The sequence below is a fragment of the Mirounga angustirostris genome, unplaced genomic scaffold, assembly GCF_029215605.1.
Source record: "Mirounga angustirostris isolate CCGP_5_RB_7025 unplaced genomic scaffold, mMirAng1.0.hap1 SCAF_10, whole genome shotgun sequence".
Lineage (NCBI taxonomy): Eukaryota > Metazoa > Chordata > Mammalia > Carnivora > Phocidae > Mirounga > Mirounga angustirostris.
Window position 1 is genome coordinate 132,501,098 of NW_026991718.1, and position 19,747 is coordinate 132,520,844.

General features: G+C 51.8%; 1 protein-coding gene across 1 annotated transcript; it reads left to right on the forward strand.

Annotated features, from left to right (window-relative positions):
- The first annotated feature begins 1,189 nt into the window (after window positions 1–1,189).
- Window positions 1,190–10,418, forward strand: TFAP2C (transcription factor AP-2 gamma). The gene is made up of 7 exons (XM_045883895.2): window positions 1,190–1,448; window positions 3,076–3,567; window positions 3,688–3,739; window positions 4,953–5,169; window positions 5,706–5,824; window positions 7,699–7,843; window positions 8,842–10,418. Exons 1-7 carry the CDS (start codon window positions 1,401–1,403, stop codon window positions 9,125–9,127), a joined length of 1,359 nt encoding a protein of 452 aa, XP_045739851.1. The 5' UTR covers window positions 1,190–1,400; the 3' UTR covers window positions 9,128–10,418.
- Window positions 10,419–19,747: the final 9,329 nt, after the last annotated feature.

Consider the following 19,747-nt stretch of genomic DNA (forward strand, 5'->3'; position numbering starts at 1 on the left):
GAATGTTTAAATTCAGATCCAGGAGTCAGATGGGACGTCCCAGTAAAATTCGCCCTTGAAAATTAGCGACTTTCCCCTTGCAGTGAAAAAGGTCAATTACAGTAATTGGGCCAATGGATTTCGTTTCTTTAAATTTTTTTTAATATTGCACATTGCATTCAAGTTTGGGTGGCAAATAAATATTGGGGCTAGAGGCCGCGTTTCTGTGTAAGTTTCGTTTTCAGCCTGCGTCCTCAGAACGGGGGTACTCACCCCTCCCGCGGGGTCCCTCTCCGGCCCCTCCCACTTCTCCCTTCCCCCGCGCGTGGCGCTTGGGTTGTTGTATTCGGCCCCGCACCTCTTTTCCCGGGTGAGTTGAAGCTTCTGAGTGCCGGGCCCGTCGGAGGCAGCTGCCGAGCCGGCGCTGGGCAGGGCTGGGCAGGGCTGGGCAGGGCTGGGTGAGGGCGCGCGGGTGACCCCCAGCCGCAGTCAGCGGCGGAGATGCAGCTTGGGGCGATGGCGGCCAGACGCCGTTGTCCAGACTTCGCGGCTGGTGGAGGCCCGCCCGCTCCGGGGCGCTCCGGGCCGACTTCCCCTGAAGGCCTTCCCTCCTCCAGCCCCTCGGAGGAATGGGCTGGCGCTATGACCACGGAGAGGGAGGGAAGGGGAGGCGTCTCTCGGAGGGATTGGGGCTCCGGCTGCAAGATCCCAGCCCAAACCTTAAGTCTCCGTGGGGTGGACATTTTAGGAGATAAGGGGGACCCCAGCTGTTAAGATACCCGAACGCGGGGTCTCTTAAGTCCAGGTGACAACGTCTTCTGGAGGATGGGGTAAGGCGCGTTGGGGAAAAAAAGGGGGGGGGTCTTAGGTATTTGGATCCCGGGCCCCAGCTCTGCCAACCTCAAGGTGTGTGCATGTTGGGGATGACTGATGGAAGGCGCGAGGGGGACCCCGACCTAGCAGGTCAGCGGCTGTCAAGAGAGGTGCCGCAGACTCGCCTCCTCTCCGCGCCCCCCGCAGCGTGGTTCTCGGCGCGGCGCCCCGCCGGGGTGCAGGGCGGAGCTAGGCTGGGACTGGCTGGGGGCTGCCCCGCCCGGCGCCTGGGCCTCGGTGCCGGCCCCCGGGGAGGAGTTATGATAATTTCCTTCTCATTAAGGCGCCCGGGTCCCCCGGCTATTGCCGGGACACACAGTGCGGGCGCGGCTTCCCGGGTCCCCGGCAGCGGCTTGTACACGCGCGGCGGCAGCATCTACGCTCGCAGAGCCGCCGATGCGCGTCCAGTGACCGGGACAGCGAGGCCCTCTCGTGGCGGGGGCGGCGGCAGACGCCTAGCCACCGTGACCCCCATTTTGGATTTACCGCTCGGGGGGTGGGGGGAGCCTGGATTTAACTGGCGCCTGTTTTGGGGGACGCCGGACGCCATGTTGTGGAAAATAACCGATAATGTCAAGTATGAAGAGGACTGCGAGGTGAGCTGGGCGCAGGGGCGCAGTCTGGCCCCGCCCGAGGACAGCCCGGGAGGCGGGGGCCGCTGGACCCAGGTCGGGTCGAGGGCGCGCGCGGGAGCAGCGAGCAGGCACCAGCCTCTGCCCCTCGATGGGCCGGGGTCCACTTTTCCGGACGCCCCCTAGTCCGTTTCTCCGGGGCTCTCTTCTGAATCGGGCCTTTTCCTAAACATCCACCCTCGGGAACAGGGCCTGGAGAGAGAATGGCAGATCCCACCCGCAGAGCTTACCGGTCGGTCTCTCGCGAAGCAAACCAGCCCTTCTTCCCTTTTTCTCGGAAGAGCGTCTCGTCTACAACCCTTAGACGTGGCTTTTACGCAGCGTATCTCCGTCCAAAGGGTCAGACGAGGCGACCTGCCGGCGACACCTTTGCAGAGTCTCCTCCGAGGCGGGCTTGTCACCTGCCCCGCTAACTCCTCGGGGAAACAAGAAAACAACAGAAGTTTGGCTTTTAAGAGAAGTGGGGGCTGGGGAGTGCTGGTGGGGGGGCCCTGAGGCCAGATGGGGCCGTAAGCGCTCGGGAGTGCTCCAGCCAGTCGGACAGGTTGAGCTAGAGTTTCGGAGAGTGGGAGGGAGGGAGGCGGCGAGCGGGAAGAGGAAGACGCGGGCGGCGGGCGGTGTGCGCCATGGCGCTGGCGGAGCGGAGCCGGGCCTGGGGGGCCGCGGGAGGGCTGCGCGCCCGCGGGACCTCAAGGGGCTGCCCCTGTCGGCAGGCCCGGGCACTTCCACTAGGGGGCGACAGTGCCATGTTTCTCCCGGCTCCCCGCTCCCCCTGTGACCCCTCGAACCCAGGGGGACAAGTCCTTTAAGAACTCAGTAGGATAGCCTTGGGGCGAGGGACGTGCGCAGGCAAGGTTGCCCAATATTCGGGGTCCTTAATTCTCCCCCTGTGCCCCGATTTGTGGGGACACTGACCGTGGCCGGGCAGGGCGGCCTCACTTGCTATTCCCTCTTGGTCGGGACGCTGCTAGCAGGCAGGGCAGCCCCCGCCGCGGTGCGTTCCTTCCCGAGCTCCTCGGGCGGCGCTGGGTGGCTGGCCTGCTAGGGAGCGTCATTCACCCGGAGGTCTTTGTCCTGAGGGCGTGGAAGGGGAGGGTCCCTGGGGCGGGGAAGACGCGCACTTCCCGCTTTGTGCGCTTTATCCGCGCTCGCAGCTTCCCCCGGTTCTTTGGTCGGGCGCCGCCATGTGCGGGCTAGTGAGCGAGCGTACTGCGCACCGTGCTCGCCGCACGCCGACTTCCTCGCCGGGCCCGGATCTCGGCTTCTCCTGGCCCAAGGCCTGGGATTCGCACTTGGCGCTTCAGGGCGCCTCGGGCGTCGCGGGGCCCAGGCCTTCGCCGCCGGGCTTTGAGGCCGCGTTCCTCCAGGTTTTTCGAAGTCTCTCTTTACTCCGTGGACTCGGGTTTTGCAACGAATTCCCCGGGGCACTTTGCCTCCGGGTGCCCTCCGGCTGGAGGGCAGGCCCCGCGGGTTGGGTCCGGGCTGGTGCGTTGGGTCCCCTGGGGGCTCGCCCCTCAGCGTAGCGGCTGCGGCCAGTTCGCAGTAGCGGGGTTTCGTGCCAGCGGGGTCTCTCTCTACTTCTCTCTCCCAGGATCGCCACGACGCGAGCAGCAATGGGAACCCGCGCCTCCCCCACCTCTCCTCCGCCGGGCAGCACCTCTACAGCCCCGCGCCGCCCCTCTCCCATACTGGAGTCGCCGAATACCAGCCACCACCCTACTTTCCACCGCCCTACCAGCAGCTGGCCTACTCGCAGTCGGCCGACCCCTACTCGCATCTGGGAGAAGCTTACGCCGCTGCCATCAACCCCTTGCACCAGCCAGCGCCCACCGGCAGCCAGCAGCAGGCCTGGCCGGGCCGCCAGAGCCAGGAGGGGGCTGGCCTGCCCTCGCACCAGCACCACGGGCGCCCGGCCGGCCTGCTACCCCACCTCTCCGGGCTGGAGGGTGGTGCCATGAGCGCCCGCAGGGATGCCTACCGCCGCTCGGACCTGCTCTTGCCCCACGCGCACGCCCTGGATGCCGCGGGCCTGGCTGAGAACCTGGGGCTCCACGACATGGCCCACCAGATGGAGGAGGTGCAGGTGAGAGGCGCCTCGGCTCTTGCCCCTCCTGCCCAGACCTGTTCGCCCCCCAGCTTCTCCTACCCCCACCCGCCTCACGTTCCCCCGAACTTAAGGGAAACTTTGTCGTTTCTTCCCTAGAATGTTGAGGACCAGCACCTGCTTCTGCACGATCAGACTGTTATTCGCAAAGGTAGGTAATGAGAGCAAACTTCTCTCCTCCCCCGACTGCGCATGACCTGGCAAGGTGGGGGCATTTGGTGGCTGGCTTGGGACATTTGTGCTGGGGAAGGGACTGACCGGGGCTGGGGGAAGGTAGGTTTTTCCGAGTAAGAAGAGATCTCTTTCCAAACTAAATGAGAAAGAATGGTAGTAAAACTCTTAGGAGCTGCCTCGATTAAGAGATTAATCAGGATTTGTTACTCCATAGCGTTCTCCTGGGGAATATGATCCCTTGAATTGGATGGTGTTTTTACAGTGTGTCTTCCAGAGTGAGTTAACGCTGTGATTTAATTTGGAAGAAAACACACCACACACCTTAGTTGGGTAGTCGATTCTGTGATAATTGTTGAATGAGTGGATGTGATTCTATTTTCCATTTCAAATGTGCATCTGCTGAAGATCCTTAATCCTGACCTGCAAGAAAAGGTTTTGAAACAGTTCGGCCTACCAAATACACAGCTTTAAAAGGACCAGGGTGGGATGATGTGCCAGAGCTCGGGTTTATGGAGGGTGGTGGGGGAGGGGACTGGAAAATTGGATCACTATGGGAGTGTCTTGACGAAATTAAGTCGGTGTACTGACAGGATTACCAGTCCGGCTGTTTTGGAGATGGAGTAGTCCTCCTAGATGAAGGGTAGTTACTCTCAGCTACTGGAAGTTAAACTGCTCGAAATCAGTTGGGAAATGGTTTTTGAAGAAAAACTCAGAAAATAAATTGGATTTCCCAGGAAACTTTTGTAACAGAACGGGTTTGTTTGTATTTTTAAATTTACCGTGATCAGTTACACTGAAAGTTGTCAGCAAAGGATCTAAATGTGTCCAGTGATTTTGGTTGTTTGTCGAGTGAGGAAGAAAAAAAGAAATAGCCATTTATTTAGGACTGAAGTAGTCTTTTGAAAACAAATGTTCTAATTAAACAGATTTTAACAGTGGCTCGAAAATGAAAGCCCTCCATGCTCGGGGTCATGACTAATTAGCTTTGTTAAGGTGTTAACTTGTGAATTTCAGATTCGATTATCTTTGAAGAATATGACTTAAAAAAAAAATCTGCTTGCAATTTACATAGTCTTAACATGCTGCATTGTTTGCTTACAGAGCTCTTTTGGCTTTGGTGAGTGGTTTGAAAAGGTCCCTTTTTCCTAAGTGCAGCTCCCGGGACTGTCACTTGTGATCTTCATTCACAGGTCCTATTTCAATGACCAAGAACCCCCTGAGTCTCCCTTGTCAGAAGGAGCTGGTGGGGGCTGTGATGAATCCCAGCGAGGTGTTCTGCTCGGTCCCTGGAAGATTGTCCCTCCTCAGCTCCACCTCTAAATACAAAGTGACAGTTGCTGAAGTCCAGAGGCGATTGTCCCCGCCTGAATGCTTAAATGCCTCATTACTGGGAGGTGTTCTCAGAAGGTACATGGGGACACACGGCCACGGTGGTTGGGTGGTTGGAAGGTGAATAACATAAAAGAACCAAGGAGGTATTTTTAACATTTATGTAACTTTTATACTTAACACTGAATTCTAATCGGCTTAGAGTTTTAGTACATTCCTTCTCTTTTAGAAAGTGCCAGATGTAGAAGGAAGTGCTAAAACAGCACTCACAAATTGTCATTTGGTTAGGATTTGATTCCATGTATGAAGTGGTGGCATCCTGTTGGGGGGGGGGATGCTCCATGGGTTTTGTTGCCCCAGAGGGCTTGGGGGGCTGCTACAGTTTTTATACGTGTAATTTTATCCACTCCAGCACAATTTGCAATGTTCTGTGATTGGAAAAAAAAATGTTGGTGATGGTAAGAAAGAGCATTAATTACACTGTATCACTTGATTATGATCCACATAATGTAGATACTCTGACAGATTTCCGTTTTAATCGCAGCAGTGTAGGAATTTAGAATTTTAAAGTGTGGTGTTTTGAGAATAGCTACAGTTCACTTTCTTGTACCCAGAGCCAAATCTAAAAATGGAGGCCGGTCCTTGCGGGAGAAGTTGGACAAGATCGGGTTGAATCTGCCAGCCGGGAGACGGAAAGCTGCGCACGTCACTCTCCTGACGTCCTTAGTAGAAGGTCAGTGGAGTTTTGTTTTTGTTTTATGGTGTTTTTAGTTTGCGCTGTGTTGTCTGTCATCTGTGTCTTTAATCCCTGAAGGAAAGCCTAAAAACGGCTCTGTCACAGAGATGAAGATGAGTTGTCATGAGTTCATTGCAGTGAATCACAGTAATTTTATCAAATGTGTTAACACTTAAATCCCTGCCTGCTTAAGTATCCTGTTCTGGGTTCTCCAGAAAAATCACTGTGTAAAAGAAATTGGTTTCCCTGACCTAAGAACTCTCACCGTTAGGGTGTTGGGACATTTCCTCCAAGTGAACCAGTTTTTGGAAGATGGCATCGATCACCTGGCACACTTTTAAAAAGCTGGTTGTGGTATTGGGTGGGAAGAAGCACCAATTCCAGCTTGGGTAGCTGTGCAATATCAGGATTGTGGTCAGTGAAGAGAAAAGCCCTTGTAGACGGTGGGATTAACCCAATTCACAAGCCCTTTGTTCATTTCCCGCAAGAAGAAAAAAATTAGTGGGGCCCCTCTCCCCAGTCCTAAAATCGTAGGATGTAACATTTTAGTGTATTGAATGGGCCTGTACCCCCAATCTGGAAGGGAGCCAAGAATGCAATTACAGCCTTTAAAAATAAGTGGGGGCTGGGCGGGGAGGGGGTGGCGGTTAAGGGAAAAGTGAAATAATTTTTTTTCAAAAACCAGCTCATTGTTGCTGTGTACGGGAAAATGGAGTGGAGCGCGGAGGGGCTGATCCTGAAGGCCAGAGCAGCCCCCTCGCCCAATCAGCAGGGCGCTGGGCTCCACTCAGGGCTGGGGGAGCCAATGAGGGGTGGTCGCCTGGTGGCCAGGCAGTCTTTTGAACACTTTCTGTCCCTGGTCTAATGGCGCTCCTGTACGCTGAAAGGGACTTGGCAGAGCCCGGCTCTACCTTTTTACGAGTGTCTTTGGAGGTCAGGGCAAGGAGAAAGGAGCTGCCTGTTAGTTAGCTGCCTGTTGGAGCCCAGCTGTCCTGCACGGAGAATGGTGGGTTCTGCGTGCGTGGCGCATAAATGTGGCTCCTCGAGGTTTTCTTACTGGCCAGGCTGAGGTGCTTGAATAAGAAAGTCTGTGCCAGAACAATGGTTCTCAGATTCTGATTTAGTAAGTCTGGGGAGGCAAGTGGAGGAGACGGGGTGGGGGTGGGGTGCCACTCTCTGGGTTTCTGGAAAGCTCTGGCCAGCCTTGACACCGTGGAGCCAGGCCCGGGTATCTCCGGTCAGAAATGAGTCCCGTTGGTTTTCTCTCCCTCTGATCCCCGAGTGATTTGGACAAAAGAGCGTGGGTAGTCCAGGCTGGTAGTTGGGCTCTTCGCATTAACATTTCCAGTGGAAACCCAGCCCTGCCTTTCTTTGTGAAAAGAAACATCCCTGAGCCCTGCCTCCTTCCGTAATGGGGCACCCCTGGTTTAAAAAGAAGGTTCTCCGTCAAAGACTTGGTCACGGTTTCATAAAGAGAAGTGACCAGTTGACTTTTGTGCAACGTGCTCATCTTTAAATTTCCCTACTTCTCCACAGTGATAACTTTTTTTATCGAGAGAAAGCATGGATGTGTCTCAGAGAATCTTAAGTTGGGGTCCAAGATGGGTTCGCGTTATTCCAGGGCAGTGAAGAATGTCAGTCAGTTTTTCCATACGCCGTGTGTTTTCCTGCTCTAGTCCCAGGGGAGCGAGCCCACCGAAAGTACCCAGGAAGTGCCACTTGCCCGCTGAATTGTTTTCCTTGTGGGTGATTTCATTTTAAAGTGCCAAGGGACTGCGGGCCTAGAAAAAGGGTTAGAAAAAGAGGAGAGGGAGGTTTGCGGGAAGTGACTGCGGGCCTTCTAAGTCTCTTGTCACTGCTGATTATTTTAGGTGAGGCTGTTCATTTGGCTCGGGACTTTGCCTATGTCTGTGAAGCAGAATTTCCTAGTAAACCCGTGGCGGAATATCTAACGAGACCTCATCTTGGAGGGCGGAATGAGATGACAGCTAGGAAGAACATGCTGCTGGCTGCCCAGTGAGTATTCAGACTTGAATTTGGTGGCTGGGTGTTACTACTGATCTTGAACTTGGGGGGTGGAGGGGTGCCCAGTAACCGTCCCAGGTGCTCAAGAAAGAAAGGCTCGGTAAACAAAGGTGTGGAGCAAAAGGAGCTGGCCAGGGGACGTTCTTTGACAAGGCAGATAGATGGACTCTTGGGTAGGACTTAGAAGAAGAAGTAAAATGAATGTATTGCTCAGTAGTGAGTGTTTTTTGGAGGTGCTCAGGCAGCTCAGAATAGTTCAGTGACCCTTTCATTACTGTGTCTCCATATCTTACAAAAATGTGTTGGAAACACTTTGGTCACATCCAGTCAGGATTGTGGGTGCCTTCTGCCTCCTGAAAAGACATTTTTGGTTTTTTAAATGTAACGATTGGGTTGGATTTGTAGGAGACACGTGGGCAAGCTAAGTGTCTCAAGCCCTGCTTAATGCAGCTGGAGGATTTCTCGTGGAAGCCAACAGTAAATTAGTTTTTAAAATTATGGTAACCGAGGCGGAAGTCGTCCAGTCGGGAAACGGGGCAAAAGGAAGCAGAGTGACCTAGCCTGTATAAACAGTGAGTTTTGGGGGAGATGTGGATTCTTGGGGTTCTTGAAGAAGAAATTGGTGTCTAGGTACCGAGCTGTACCAAATAAATGTCTATCCATTGTTAAGTACCCTCCTGGGCTGGAATCCTGACCCCACCTCCTGCACTAGTCCTGGTGACCTTGGCCCTTTGACTGGGGTTAATCCCGTTATCTTTTCTAATTGCCCGTGAGGATTAAAGAAGGGAGTGCTTGCAAAGAGTTGAGCTCAGGGCCTGGCGCGTAATAGGTGCTAAGTGTGAAGCAGTTGACTATTTGTGGCAAAGTCTATTTCTTTTTGAAAGCTCTGGTGGCCTCCTGGGTGTCCTCCCTGGGGTGATTTGGCTTTGTCCTCTTGCCCTGTCGCGAGCTAGATGGAGCTCACAGGTGTGTGTTGACTGTCCTCCCAGGCAGGTGTGTAAAGAATTCACAGACCTCCTCAATCAAGACCGAACCCCCAACGGCAACAACCGGCCCACCCCGGTCTTGGAGACGAACATACAGAACTGCTTGTCTCATTTCAGCCTGATCACCCACGGGTTCGGCAGCCAGGCCATCTGTGCGGCTGCGTCTGCCTTGCAGAACTACATCAAAGAGGCCCTGATAGTCATAGACAAATCCTATATGAACCCCGGAGACCAGAGTCCAGCCGATTCTAGCAAAACCCTGGAGAAAATGGAGAAGCACAGAAAATGAAGGATGGGAGTGAGCCAAGGGCTGAAGAGTCTCGAAGGAAAAGGACTCCACGATCATTCTCGACCTGGACGGGCTGGGAGACCCCTCTTGCCGGGGGACGGTTTGTGACCCACCTTCCCATGAAAAAGGCCTCCACTCATTTTCTGGATCTTGACGTGCCCTCCCGGATTCCTTAGTGTTCTTTTCTCTAGCGCTGAAGTGTGTCTCCTTAACTCTGGACAAGGGATCGGAAGGTGACAAGTGCTGGTTCTTTGTTCATTAAGCTCATTTTATTCTTTTGAACCCCATTCTTTTCTCTGAAAGTGGTGCTACAAGTTTTAGAACCTTTTAAATAAATTCCCGGGGCTCACGAGAAAACCCACACCGGTAGCTGTTGAAATGTCAGATTGGTGCGATTCAGATCGACAGTAACTTGCAGTGTTAAGGTAATGGTTGGCTTTTTGTGTCCACTCAATATTTATCTAAAAGTATTTATCTGGCTTCTTCAGGTATCAAATCCTACAGACCGTAGGAAGCAAAGATTCTCTCTGCTTAGCAGCTAGTTTAATAGGTGGTATTTGACATTCTTAAACCCCTCGTTGAAAGGGGGCCTTTGGGTTTTACGAAACTTGTAGAAATGAAGCCTGCTGATGATCTTGTGTTTTCTTTTTGTCTTTTCTTTTTTTTTTTTAAATTCAGAGAGTTAACTCTTCAAATGAGAGACTCTGAAATGTCATGTTCCTTTAAGGTACTGAAGCTTTATTTGCATATTTATTTCACATCTTGGTGTTTCGAGTAAACTTGAAAGGGGTAGGCATGAAGCGTTTTTTTTGTTTCTTTGTTTTTGTTTCTGCTGCCCGCCCCAAGTCCCGTAGGAGGCTCTGTATGTTGAGAAACAGTGCGTTGAGTGTACAGATTTTATTTATGCATAATTTAATGGGGTCTGTAAATACGGGTGCACTTCTTACGACTTTTGACAAATGGGATTCGATTTTAATATTAACTTCTAAAGGTGATGGGGTAATCTAAAACACTTCTCTTAGGTTTTACTCGTATGTACGCAGGGTATTAAGAATTAAGAGGATCCTGGGCTCTGTGCTCTGTTCTTGATGCGGAAGATTCTATTTAATTGAAACTCTCTGTTCACAAAGCGGTAACTTTGTGTCTCATTCCCATCATGCTGGACCGGAAGATGGGTGTGTGGTACCGTGCGTGGGGGTGAAATGGAGGTTTTTGGAAATGGCTGTAAACGTTCCCCGAGTAATTGTTGTGTATAACAATACCTGTATAATAAAAAGTATTCTCCATAGAAGCCGTGAACGTCGGGTGACAACTTGGTTTTTTCTAAGTCTCTGGGATGAGTGGAGTAGTGGCAGAGCTTAATTTATGGTTCGGCTGTGGCTTTGTTAATGGGACTGAGCAGGAAGGCTGTGTGCCAAGGGAGGTCTGAAGTTTCGTTTGCTGTCCCGTCTCGGCTGCAGGAGGGCCTTGCGCTCCCCGGTGGTGGCCCTCTGCTGTGTGTAGTACCCCTCTCCCGCCGCTAGGGCTGTCTGGAAGCGTGCGGGACCCTTTCTTCCGAAGGCAGAGAGTCCGCAGTGTTGGAATAACGTCTCTTGCCTAAAGCTTAGTCACCTTTTGAGAAACAGCTAGGGTCAGGTAGGGTCAGGTTGCCGCCCCCAAATTTTGAGAATGGAAACGAAATGACTGTAGGTAATCCTTGGGCAGACATTCCTCAGGAGGATTTTTGCATTCAACCAAGTGCAAATCGCGGGAAGTGTAGGCTTTCGTTGGTGTTTTCAAATCAGTGAAATTCTCCCGTCTTTGGACACACGGCAGTGCGCATCTGTCCAAGGCACCCTAACCATTTTGCTTGCCTGGTAAGTGGGCCGTTGGGTCTCTGCGGGCTGCTTGGGGAGCAGAAGAGTCTGGCAGAGATAGTGGACTTGCTGGATGTTTGTGAGGATCTCGAATGTACTTCCCCGGTCCTCGATTCCAAGTTGAAGTGTCCTGGCGTACCCTCCAGGAAGTGATATGTTTATAGTTTGGCACGAGAGGCAGGACTTCAAAGGGAAGTGGGAGCAAAAGGATTTTCCACATTGGATAAGGCCATTTCTTCAACTCCAGCCTCATAATCCTTGATTTATAACTCTACCAAAAGCTCAGCAATTCCTGACTTTGTGTTGGCATTGGATGTGAAGTAATTTAAACTCTGCCAACCTAATACTTTGCTCTTGGCAGCTTGTCCTTGGCCAGTGAATGTTCCTATTAAGTTGGATTTATCTGGTTGATATGTCAAGTTCACAATTGCTTTGCTTTAGAGGAGTGAAAAGAGGTCTTAGGTTGGCGGTTATTTCTCAATCAAGATGTGAGACATTGGGTGTTTAAAGGAAGTTATGGGGGAAAGGGCTGAAGGAAGAAGGACTGTTTTCTTATCAGCATCTTAACCTGCTTTTGGACTAGAGTCTGGCTTTTAGGAGCTGTGCCCAATTGCAATGCAGACAATGTTCTGGAAATGCCCCAAAGTCAACCAAGGATTGAAGTGAGTCATAAGCAGGGCTTGTGCCTGGCTCACTGCTCAATTGTCCTTTATCCTTGTTCCCACTGAAGCCCATGGATGGCGGATGGGTCTCCTGGGTCCAGGGCACAATAATAGGTTTTTCTTCCCAACACCTCTGAGCTGATAGGTGAAACAGCCAAGTCCCCTCAACAGGTCTCTACAAAAACTATGGTTGCCTCGGCTTTTCCCTCAAGCCCCTGTTTGTGGGAGAAGGGTGCCCTGCTGTAGCTTCTCATGGGCCAGGGTGGTTTTATTTCCAGCCCCACGATGGTGAGGATCACACTTCTTTTCCCTTCGCCCTATAGTTGGCCCCCTGGCTGACAAATTGAGCTCGCTTTTATGAAGGCACATGATGCCATGAAGTCTGCCCTCTGGGAGAAGAAATGAAGATGCTGCTTCCTGGTTGTCCTGCAGGAAAAGCCGTCATTGTCTGAAGGCACGCTCTTGCCTAGCACTCCACGTATGAGAGATTCCTCATAGCAGAGACTCCTCGGCAGGGCTGTGCGTCTGTTGCCAAGACCTGCCCATCCGGGTACCTGGCACCTTGATGCCTTCCTGCCTTGCAGACGGCACGTTTAGAAGTTCTGTGGAAGGTCAGGAGTGGGTGTTTTCAATGGCAGTTCACGGTTGTCTTTTGCATGTGCCCACGGTTTCAGTTGCGGCTTAGCAAAGGGACGGATTAGTCTGTTTCTCATTTGAAATGATTCCATAATGATGGCCATCAGCATTTTCTTCTTGGGGGGCCTAGCGGCGGGGTGAATTCTGAGATCTTAAGTTCCTGTATTTGAATGTTAAAAACAAAACAAGATAGGGTCATGGATGGGTGAGAGACAGAAACTCCTCAAGGCTTGGCAGCGGTGGGGCTTCTGGGGCCCGTTGCCTGGTTTCCTGGGGGGAAATGTCAGTTACCAACTGTTGTGAATTCCCGTCGAGGTTCTGTGACTTCCCAGGACTTGTGAACATCTCCCCAGTCTTTTCCTCTTTCTGGGGAGCAGCGTGGGGTGGCGAGGGGGCAGCTGAATTTGCCTTCCTTCACAAGCAGGCGGAGAACGTGGGAAGTAGAGCTACCTTTGGTCACGAGAGGAAGGGAGAACAGTCTAGGGTTCCTTGGAGTGTGTTTTCCAGGTGAGGGAGCTCTCTGTTTTCCCTGGCGTGGCCGTGATTCTTAGCAAACGTCTCCTCTAGGCACCTGAGCTCAGTGGGCGGTGAGGGTTCTCTCTTCGTTGGGAGATAAAAGTTTGCTTTTGAAATTTCGATGCCGCACGCACAGGTGTATTCTTCCCAGGGTAAGCTGTTGCCCCTTGATGTGATAACTACTGAAGATCCTGGTTACCCTGGATTTCTCTTCTAGTTCATAGTCTTCATCTGCTTCTCTGAAATCCACAGGCCACCATGCAGGGGGAGGCTTGGTGACACTTCAAACCATCGAGATCTGCCCCCCCTCCAGGTTCGGCCAACCCAGGCTGGCACCATGCCCAGGGCCTACTGATGTAAAGCGTGCCACACCTTGAAAACCTCTGTCTATTAGGAACATGGAGCATCATTTTCTGAGAAACAAACTTGATCTCCTGGTTTTTAAAAAATCACTATTGCATTGGAGCTGATAGTTTCATGGAATGTTCAGTTATTTTTGCACCATCATAAACACTGTAATTTCCCTGCCTCTTTGGGATAACATCTTGATGGGGAAGATGGGTGGAGGAAAAGCATGGAAATTAGAGTCGAAAGGCATAATTTCAGGGACCTGTTCAAGGAACAGCTTGGTGGAGAGTGTTTTCCAAGGTCAAATCTCAAGTGTTCCCCCCCCCCCCTCGCATGACGCATGGTGCGTTCCTTGTTGTTCTCAACATTTTCCAAGGAAGGATCCTGGTCTTGAGGAGTGACCCTCCCAGGTGGGTGTCAGAGTTGGATGGATGGAAGGCATCCAGCCTCCCGGCACTTGCTGAGACTGGAAGGCTTTGAGGACTTCATGGGTGTTCTGGGTGGAAACCGTGCTTCCCCAATAGGTATGTCCATGTCCTCACCCTCGTACTTAAGAATGCGACCTTATTTGGACATAGGGTTATTGTTGGTGATTGAGTTAAGATGAGGTCCTAGTGGAGTGCAGTGGGCCTGAAGCCAGTATGGCTTGTGTCCTCCTAAGAAGAGGCAGACACAGACCCATGAAGGCCAGCACGGTGTGCCGACGGGGCGGGGGAGACCGCACAGATGTGGCTACCAGCCAGGGAGCGCACGGACCAGCCGTCACCAGCAGCCAGGAGAGGCAAAGAAAGGTACTCTCCCCTACAGATTGCAGATGGAGGGCGGCCCTGCTGACCGTCTTGATTTTGGACTTCTTGCCTCCAGAACTGTGAGATGACACATTGCCCGGCTGGTGGCCCGAGGAAATGGACACAGCGGGGAAGGACTCCTTTCTTCTTCCCTTGTTGTTCTCCCCCCATTGATCTTTCTCTGGGTTCCTCTCTACACGTGGGGTGTCGCCTCTGCCCACGTCCGAGCCGGCCACCTCTGTGGTCTCCCCACCGGGCCAGGCCCCTCTAACAGATGGAGGCTTTTCACAGTCCCGTGGCTCTCCGCACCTGTTGCTGCTCAGCAGCCGTGTTGCTGGAAGGAGCTGCTTGCCGACAGCACCTGTGCTTCTCGGGGGGAAGTCACCCCAGCATCTCTGGCCAAAGCAAATCCTAGACTCCCTCCCAGAGGCCCATTTCACTCCTCCTTTGTGCTTGTTGTATTTAACTGGGTACCTCTGGGTATTCCCAGCACTGCCCCAGAATAGCGGCTGTTAAACCCGGCAGGTCACCAGAGGTTCTGCAAGGATCCTAATGCCCTTCTGCTGCCTCTGACCCACTGAATCAGAAACTGGGTCAAGAACCTGCATTTTTTTTTTTTTTTTTTTTTTTTTTTTTGAGAGAGTGAAAGCGAGAGATATCACGGGGTGGGAGAAGCAGACTCCCCACTGAGCAGGGAGCCCAATGTGGGGCTCGATCCCAGGACCCTGGGATCATGACCTGAGCTGAAACCAAGAGCGGGCCACTTAACTGACTGTGCCCCCCATGCACCCCCCACCCCAAGAACCTGCATTTTATTAAAAACAAGCTTCTCTTGGTGACCTTAGTTTAGGAACCACTGCCATCTAGTATCTTCTAGCTCTAAAATTTTACTGAGTCACATCCCTTCTGGAGAGGAAGGGATGTGACTTGCTCTGTGTGTCCAGCATCTTCTCGAGGGGATGGGCTCCTCCTCTTGGGCTCCTGCTGCACCCTGTGATCACAGGGCACTGGGGACACCGTGGTTCCATCGTTTGGCTTTTCTAGTAAGAGTCTTCGTCTGTGAGAGCAGGGACCTTGTCGATCTTGCCCTCCAGGGACCATGTCCATCTAAACCACACACTGGCTAGCTCATTGCCCAGGTCAGGGCATTTGCTCAAAAAGCACCTGTGTTGAATCCTGGAGACTGAGCTGGGCTAGAGTGGGGTCTCTGGGGTGGTCCCTGCAAACAGTCCTTCTCTGGAGCCTTTTCATTGCTCTGGGCCACGTGGGCATCTGGAGCCGGCCCACCAGAAGGGATTCCATCCTGTGCTCTGCTGAGCTAAGCTGCACACATTGGAGGAAAGTTTCTCTTCAGGAAGATGTGTATCTGGATCAAGTAGTCAGCCCCTCCTTCTCCCCACTTCCCTTTTTCAGGGTCTGAAATCCATCTTGCTAGGTTGAGGGTTTTGACATCATTCTTGATGACTGGGAACGGGTCTCTTCCTGCTCTCCCTCCTAGGCAGGCTGGTGTTGATGAGAGGTGACTTTGACCCAGGTCTGGGTTTAAATAGATAATTCGTGCAGCTGGGGGAGGACTAGATTGGTGGGGCTGCCTGGAGGCAGGGAGGCCAGTCAGGAGGCTGGAATGTGGGAGGAAACTGAGGCTGGATGGTGGAGGGGAGGGAGGGAGTTTGGGTGCCCATAGGTGCTTTACCGGTGGAGCTGACAGGAGTCCGCCAGATTCTATGAGGGCACCTCCAGCACTTTTCAAGCAGCCATAAACTCTACAGAGTAGCTTCCAGAATTTGGCAGTCCTCCTGGATCCTGGGGACGACAGAGGAAGCGTCCGCGGATTTATGTCCGTTGAAGAGCCAACCAGTCTCCTTGGCCAGGAGGACAGGGTGGGGACTGATGAAGATGGAGAAGATAGGAGCACCAAGCTACTGGGTCATTATTCTGGTCCCTAAGCCCCACCCTTTCCTCTTACCCCAGGAGGTGGGTGTGGGGGGTGATGGCCCAGACTGGGGGCTCTGTTTCACCAAAACTTGCCTCGGTGGTTCCTTTTCATGAACCAGGAGGGGGAATCATGTTTGGGCCTGAGGGTCTGGGAAGGAGGTGCAACTTTCCCCCAGATGACATTTGCAATGTCTGGAGACTTTTTTGGTTGTTACTACTGGGGGAGGGAAAATTGCACATAGTGGGTCGATGCTAAACACTCAACAAGGCGCAAGACAGCTTCCTGCAACACGGAATGATCAGGTCCAAAATGTCAGGGGTCCAGAGCTTGAATAATACTGTTCTAAACATAGGAAAAAAAAAAATCTAGATGCATTATTTAAACCATTAACAATTTACTTCTGTGCAGTGGATGACTTTTGCCTCACATGATTCTATATAGTCTCAAGTTTGTTTATTTTTTTATTTTTTAAGATTTTATTTATTTATTTGACAGAGAGAGTGAGAAAGGGAACACAAGCAGGGGGAGGGGGAGAGGGAGAAGCAGGCTTCCCGCCGAGCAGGGAGCCCAGATGTGGGGCTTGATCCCAGAACCCTGGGACCATGAGCTGAGCCGAACGCTTAACGACTGAGCCACCCAGGTGCCCCAATATAGTCTCAAGTTTAAGAAAAGAAACCAAACAATAGGGGCACCTGGGTGGCTTAGTCCGTTAAGCGTCTGCCTTTGGCTCAGGTCATGATCTCCGGGTCCTGGGATTGAGCATCTAAAAAAGAAATCTTAAAAAAAAAAAAAAATCAGCATTACTTTCATAAGTAAAAAACCTGACATAATGTTTACAGAAAGGAATGAGTGTTAAGTGAATACGTAAGTGAATGTTTAAATCAGTGAATGGAGGGAGCCTGTGCAGATCCCGAGGAGAGAGAGGTGCATCCCAGCGCAGCCCTTTCCTAACCTTGGATCTGAGGCTGTGGTTTCACACCTGAAGCCATTTGCCAGGACAGGTGAGCGGAGAGAGGAGGTCGCCCCTCCCCCGAGATGGGGACCCCCTTCCCTCCGATTTTTTACTCTCTTTGGCAGGAAATCCTGATTTTCTGAGAGCAGAGACATTGTTTCACTTCTGACACCCATTAATATTCTTTTCCCACAAGACAGAAAAAACTCAGTGGTGGAAGGCACCAACCATTTAAGAAAATCTTCAGAAAGAATTTTCTCAACTGTTTCCTCTTCATTGTTTTCTCCGTCCATTGTTGCTAAGTAGTTCAAGCTGACAAGAGAATGAATTGAAGTGCCACGAAGGATTTCTTTCGTGTTGTGGACAAAAGTGATGCACATTACTGTTACTGCTCGCACACACTTGGAATGTCTTTGGGGAGGACAGACAGAGCCAGTGAGGGCTTCCGATGGGCAGGGGTGGGGTGGCAGGGACACAGATCTTCTACTCTGCGTCATTTTGTCCAGTTGGAGTGTTTTATCTTGCACGTGAAAACAAGCAAAACCGGCTCTCAAATCTGAAAAACACTAGGTTTAGCAAAAACACTAGAAAGCTAAAAAATGCTTCTGTGGAACAAAGAGCCCACAGACCAAGAGTTTACTGCATTATGTCATTTAATTCCCCGGTGACCCTGTTTTAGCCCATTCTACAGAGGCTCAGAGACCCAGGTGAGCAGCAGCTGAAACTAACCCAGCAAGAAAGGTCGGAGCCCGCCCCACAGCGGGGCAGGCTGCCTCCAGGGGATGTGCTTCTGACCTAGCGCCATCGGGCCCAAAACGCAAAGAACTTACATTATTGAGCGCTTGTCATGTGCCAGCCACTGTTTTAGACACTTTTCATTGATTTTACTCTTCCCAACGACTGTAGGAGGTAGGTATAGCACCCATTCTACAGGTGGGGAAATGGAGGCACAGAGTTGTGAGCTGCCTGCTCAAGGTCTCTCACTTGGTGAATGGGATAGCCCAGACTTGGTGAATGGGATAGCTCAGACTAGCGCTCTGGCTCCAGGGTACCGTTCTGTTCTTCGAAGGCAGCAGCCTGTCTGGAGGCAGGTAGGCTGAGGGATATTCCTGGGAGGGACTCCCTGTGCCTTGTCTTTAAGGGAGGGGCTAGAAGCAGGATAGAAATAACTGAGTGATAAATGCTCTACCTCGTGCAAAGTGCTTGGCTCAGTGCCTGGCACACATTAGTGTTCAATAAAAGTCAGTGTCCTTTTTTGAACTAGGTGGAATGGAACAACCTTTGGTCAAAGAACAAAAGGACAGAGTGGGGAGGAGAGGAGAGCAGGAAAGGAAGTGCGGAGAGGGGGACGGGGGAGAAGAAAGGAAGCCCCTTCCACCTTTGCAGAGCAGTGGGAACATGGGCTCCTGCCAGCAAGCTCAGGGGCTCCCTCAGTCTCCAGCATGGTGCCGCCTCAGTTTTCAGGGCTCCTTTTGTCATCACTCCTGCCCTTCCCGTGGTTTAAGCTCTCTGTCTGTCTTCTTGCAGCCTCACTTGGCTCACCTCTTTCTCAGCTCCAGTCTCACCTTGGGGAGCACCTCCTCCTGGAGCCTTCCCAAGCTGAGACTGACTTAGGGGTCCCCTCAGCTCCCATCACACTTCTTGTCACATGGGGTGGTAACCAGCTGTGTAGTGTTGCGTCACCTCCCAGATCTTGCCATTGAAGGAGTCACTGTGATCTGTTCATAGCTGAACTCCAGTATGCAGCTGGGAATCTGGCTTATATAGATGTACAATAAATATCCATAGGCTGAGTGAACAAATTCATTTGTACCAAAAGGTCAGGATTTGCTGAAGTGAATCTCTATCAAGGCAAGGCATTCTCCCATCCGTGCATTCACCTATCTACCCACCTATCCATCCACCTATCCACCCATCCATCCGTCCATCTGTCCACCCACCTATTCACCTATCCATTTATCCGTCCATCCATCCATCTACCCACCTATCCATTTATCCATCCATCCACCTATCCATCCATCCATCCATCCATCCATTTGTCCATCCATCCACCTATCCATTTGTCCATCCATCCACCTATCCATTTGTCCATCTATCCACCTATCCATCCAACCATCCATCCATCCATCCATCCATCCATCCATCCATCCATCCATCCATCCATCCATCCATCCATCCACCTATCCATCCATCTGTCCAGCCAGCCAGCCATCCACCCACCCACCCACCCACCTATCCATCCATCCATCCAGCCATCCATCCATCCATCCATCCACCCATCCATCCACCCACCTATCCAGCCAGCCAGCCAGCCAGCCAGCCAGCCAGCCAGCCAGCCACCCACCCATCCACCCACCTAGCCAGCCAGCCAGCCAGCCATCCATCCATCCATCCATCCATCCATCCATCCATCCATCCATCCATCCATCCATCCACCTATCCATCCATCCATTCATCCACCCTTCTACCTACCACCCTAGTCCTTTAGTAAGCTAAAGCTGCCCTGGACCCTGCCTTGAGCCCACAGTCTGTTAGAGGAACCAGATAACAGTCCATCAATCACATGCACATATAACTACCAATGTGGTGTGCTCTTCATGCACATAGGCAAAGAATGGGGAACCAGTAGAACGGTTGCTGCTCAAGTAGTTTCTGCAAAAGAAAACCTTTAAAGGGTGAAATTCCCTGCATTTTGCAGCAGCTGGGGAACCATTTCATTTTTGGCCTGGGTCACTGTTTCTGGCCCCCATGAAATTGTGACTACTCAGCTTAAAGTTACATCCTTCAGAGACAAGCTCCCTGCTGTCAGAAAGCATTGGAAGGAGAAGACCTGCAAATAAACAATCAAGATCATGTCTGGGTGGTGGGCATCTATTATTATTATTACTATTATTTTGTGTAAACTGGGGCCAAGGGGGAGAAGTGC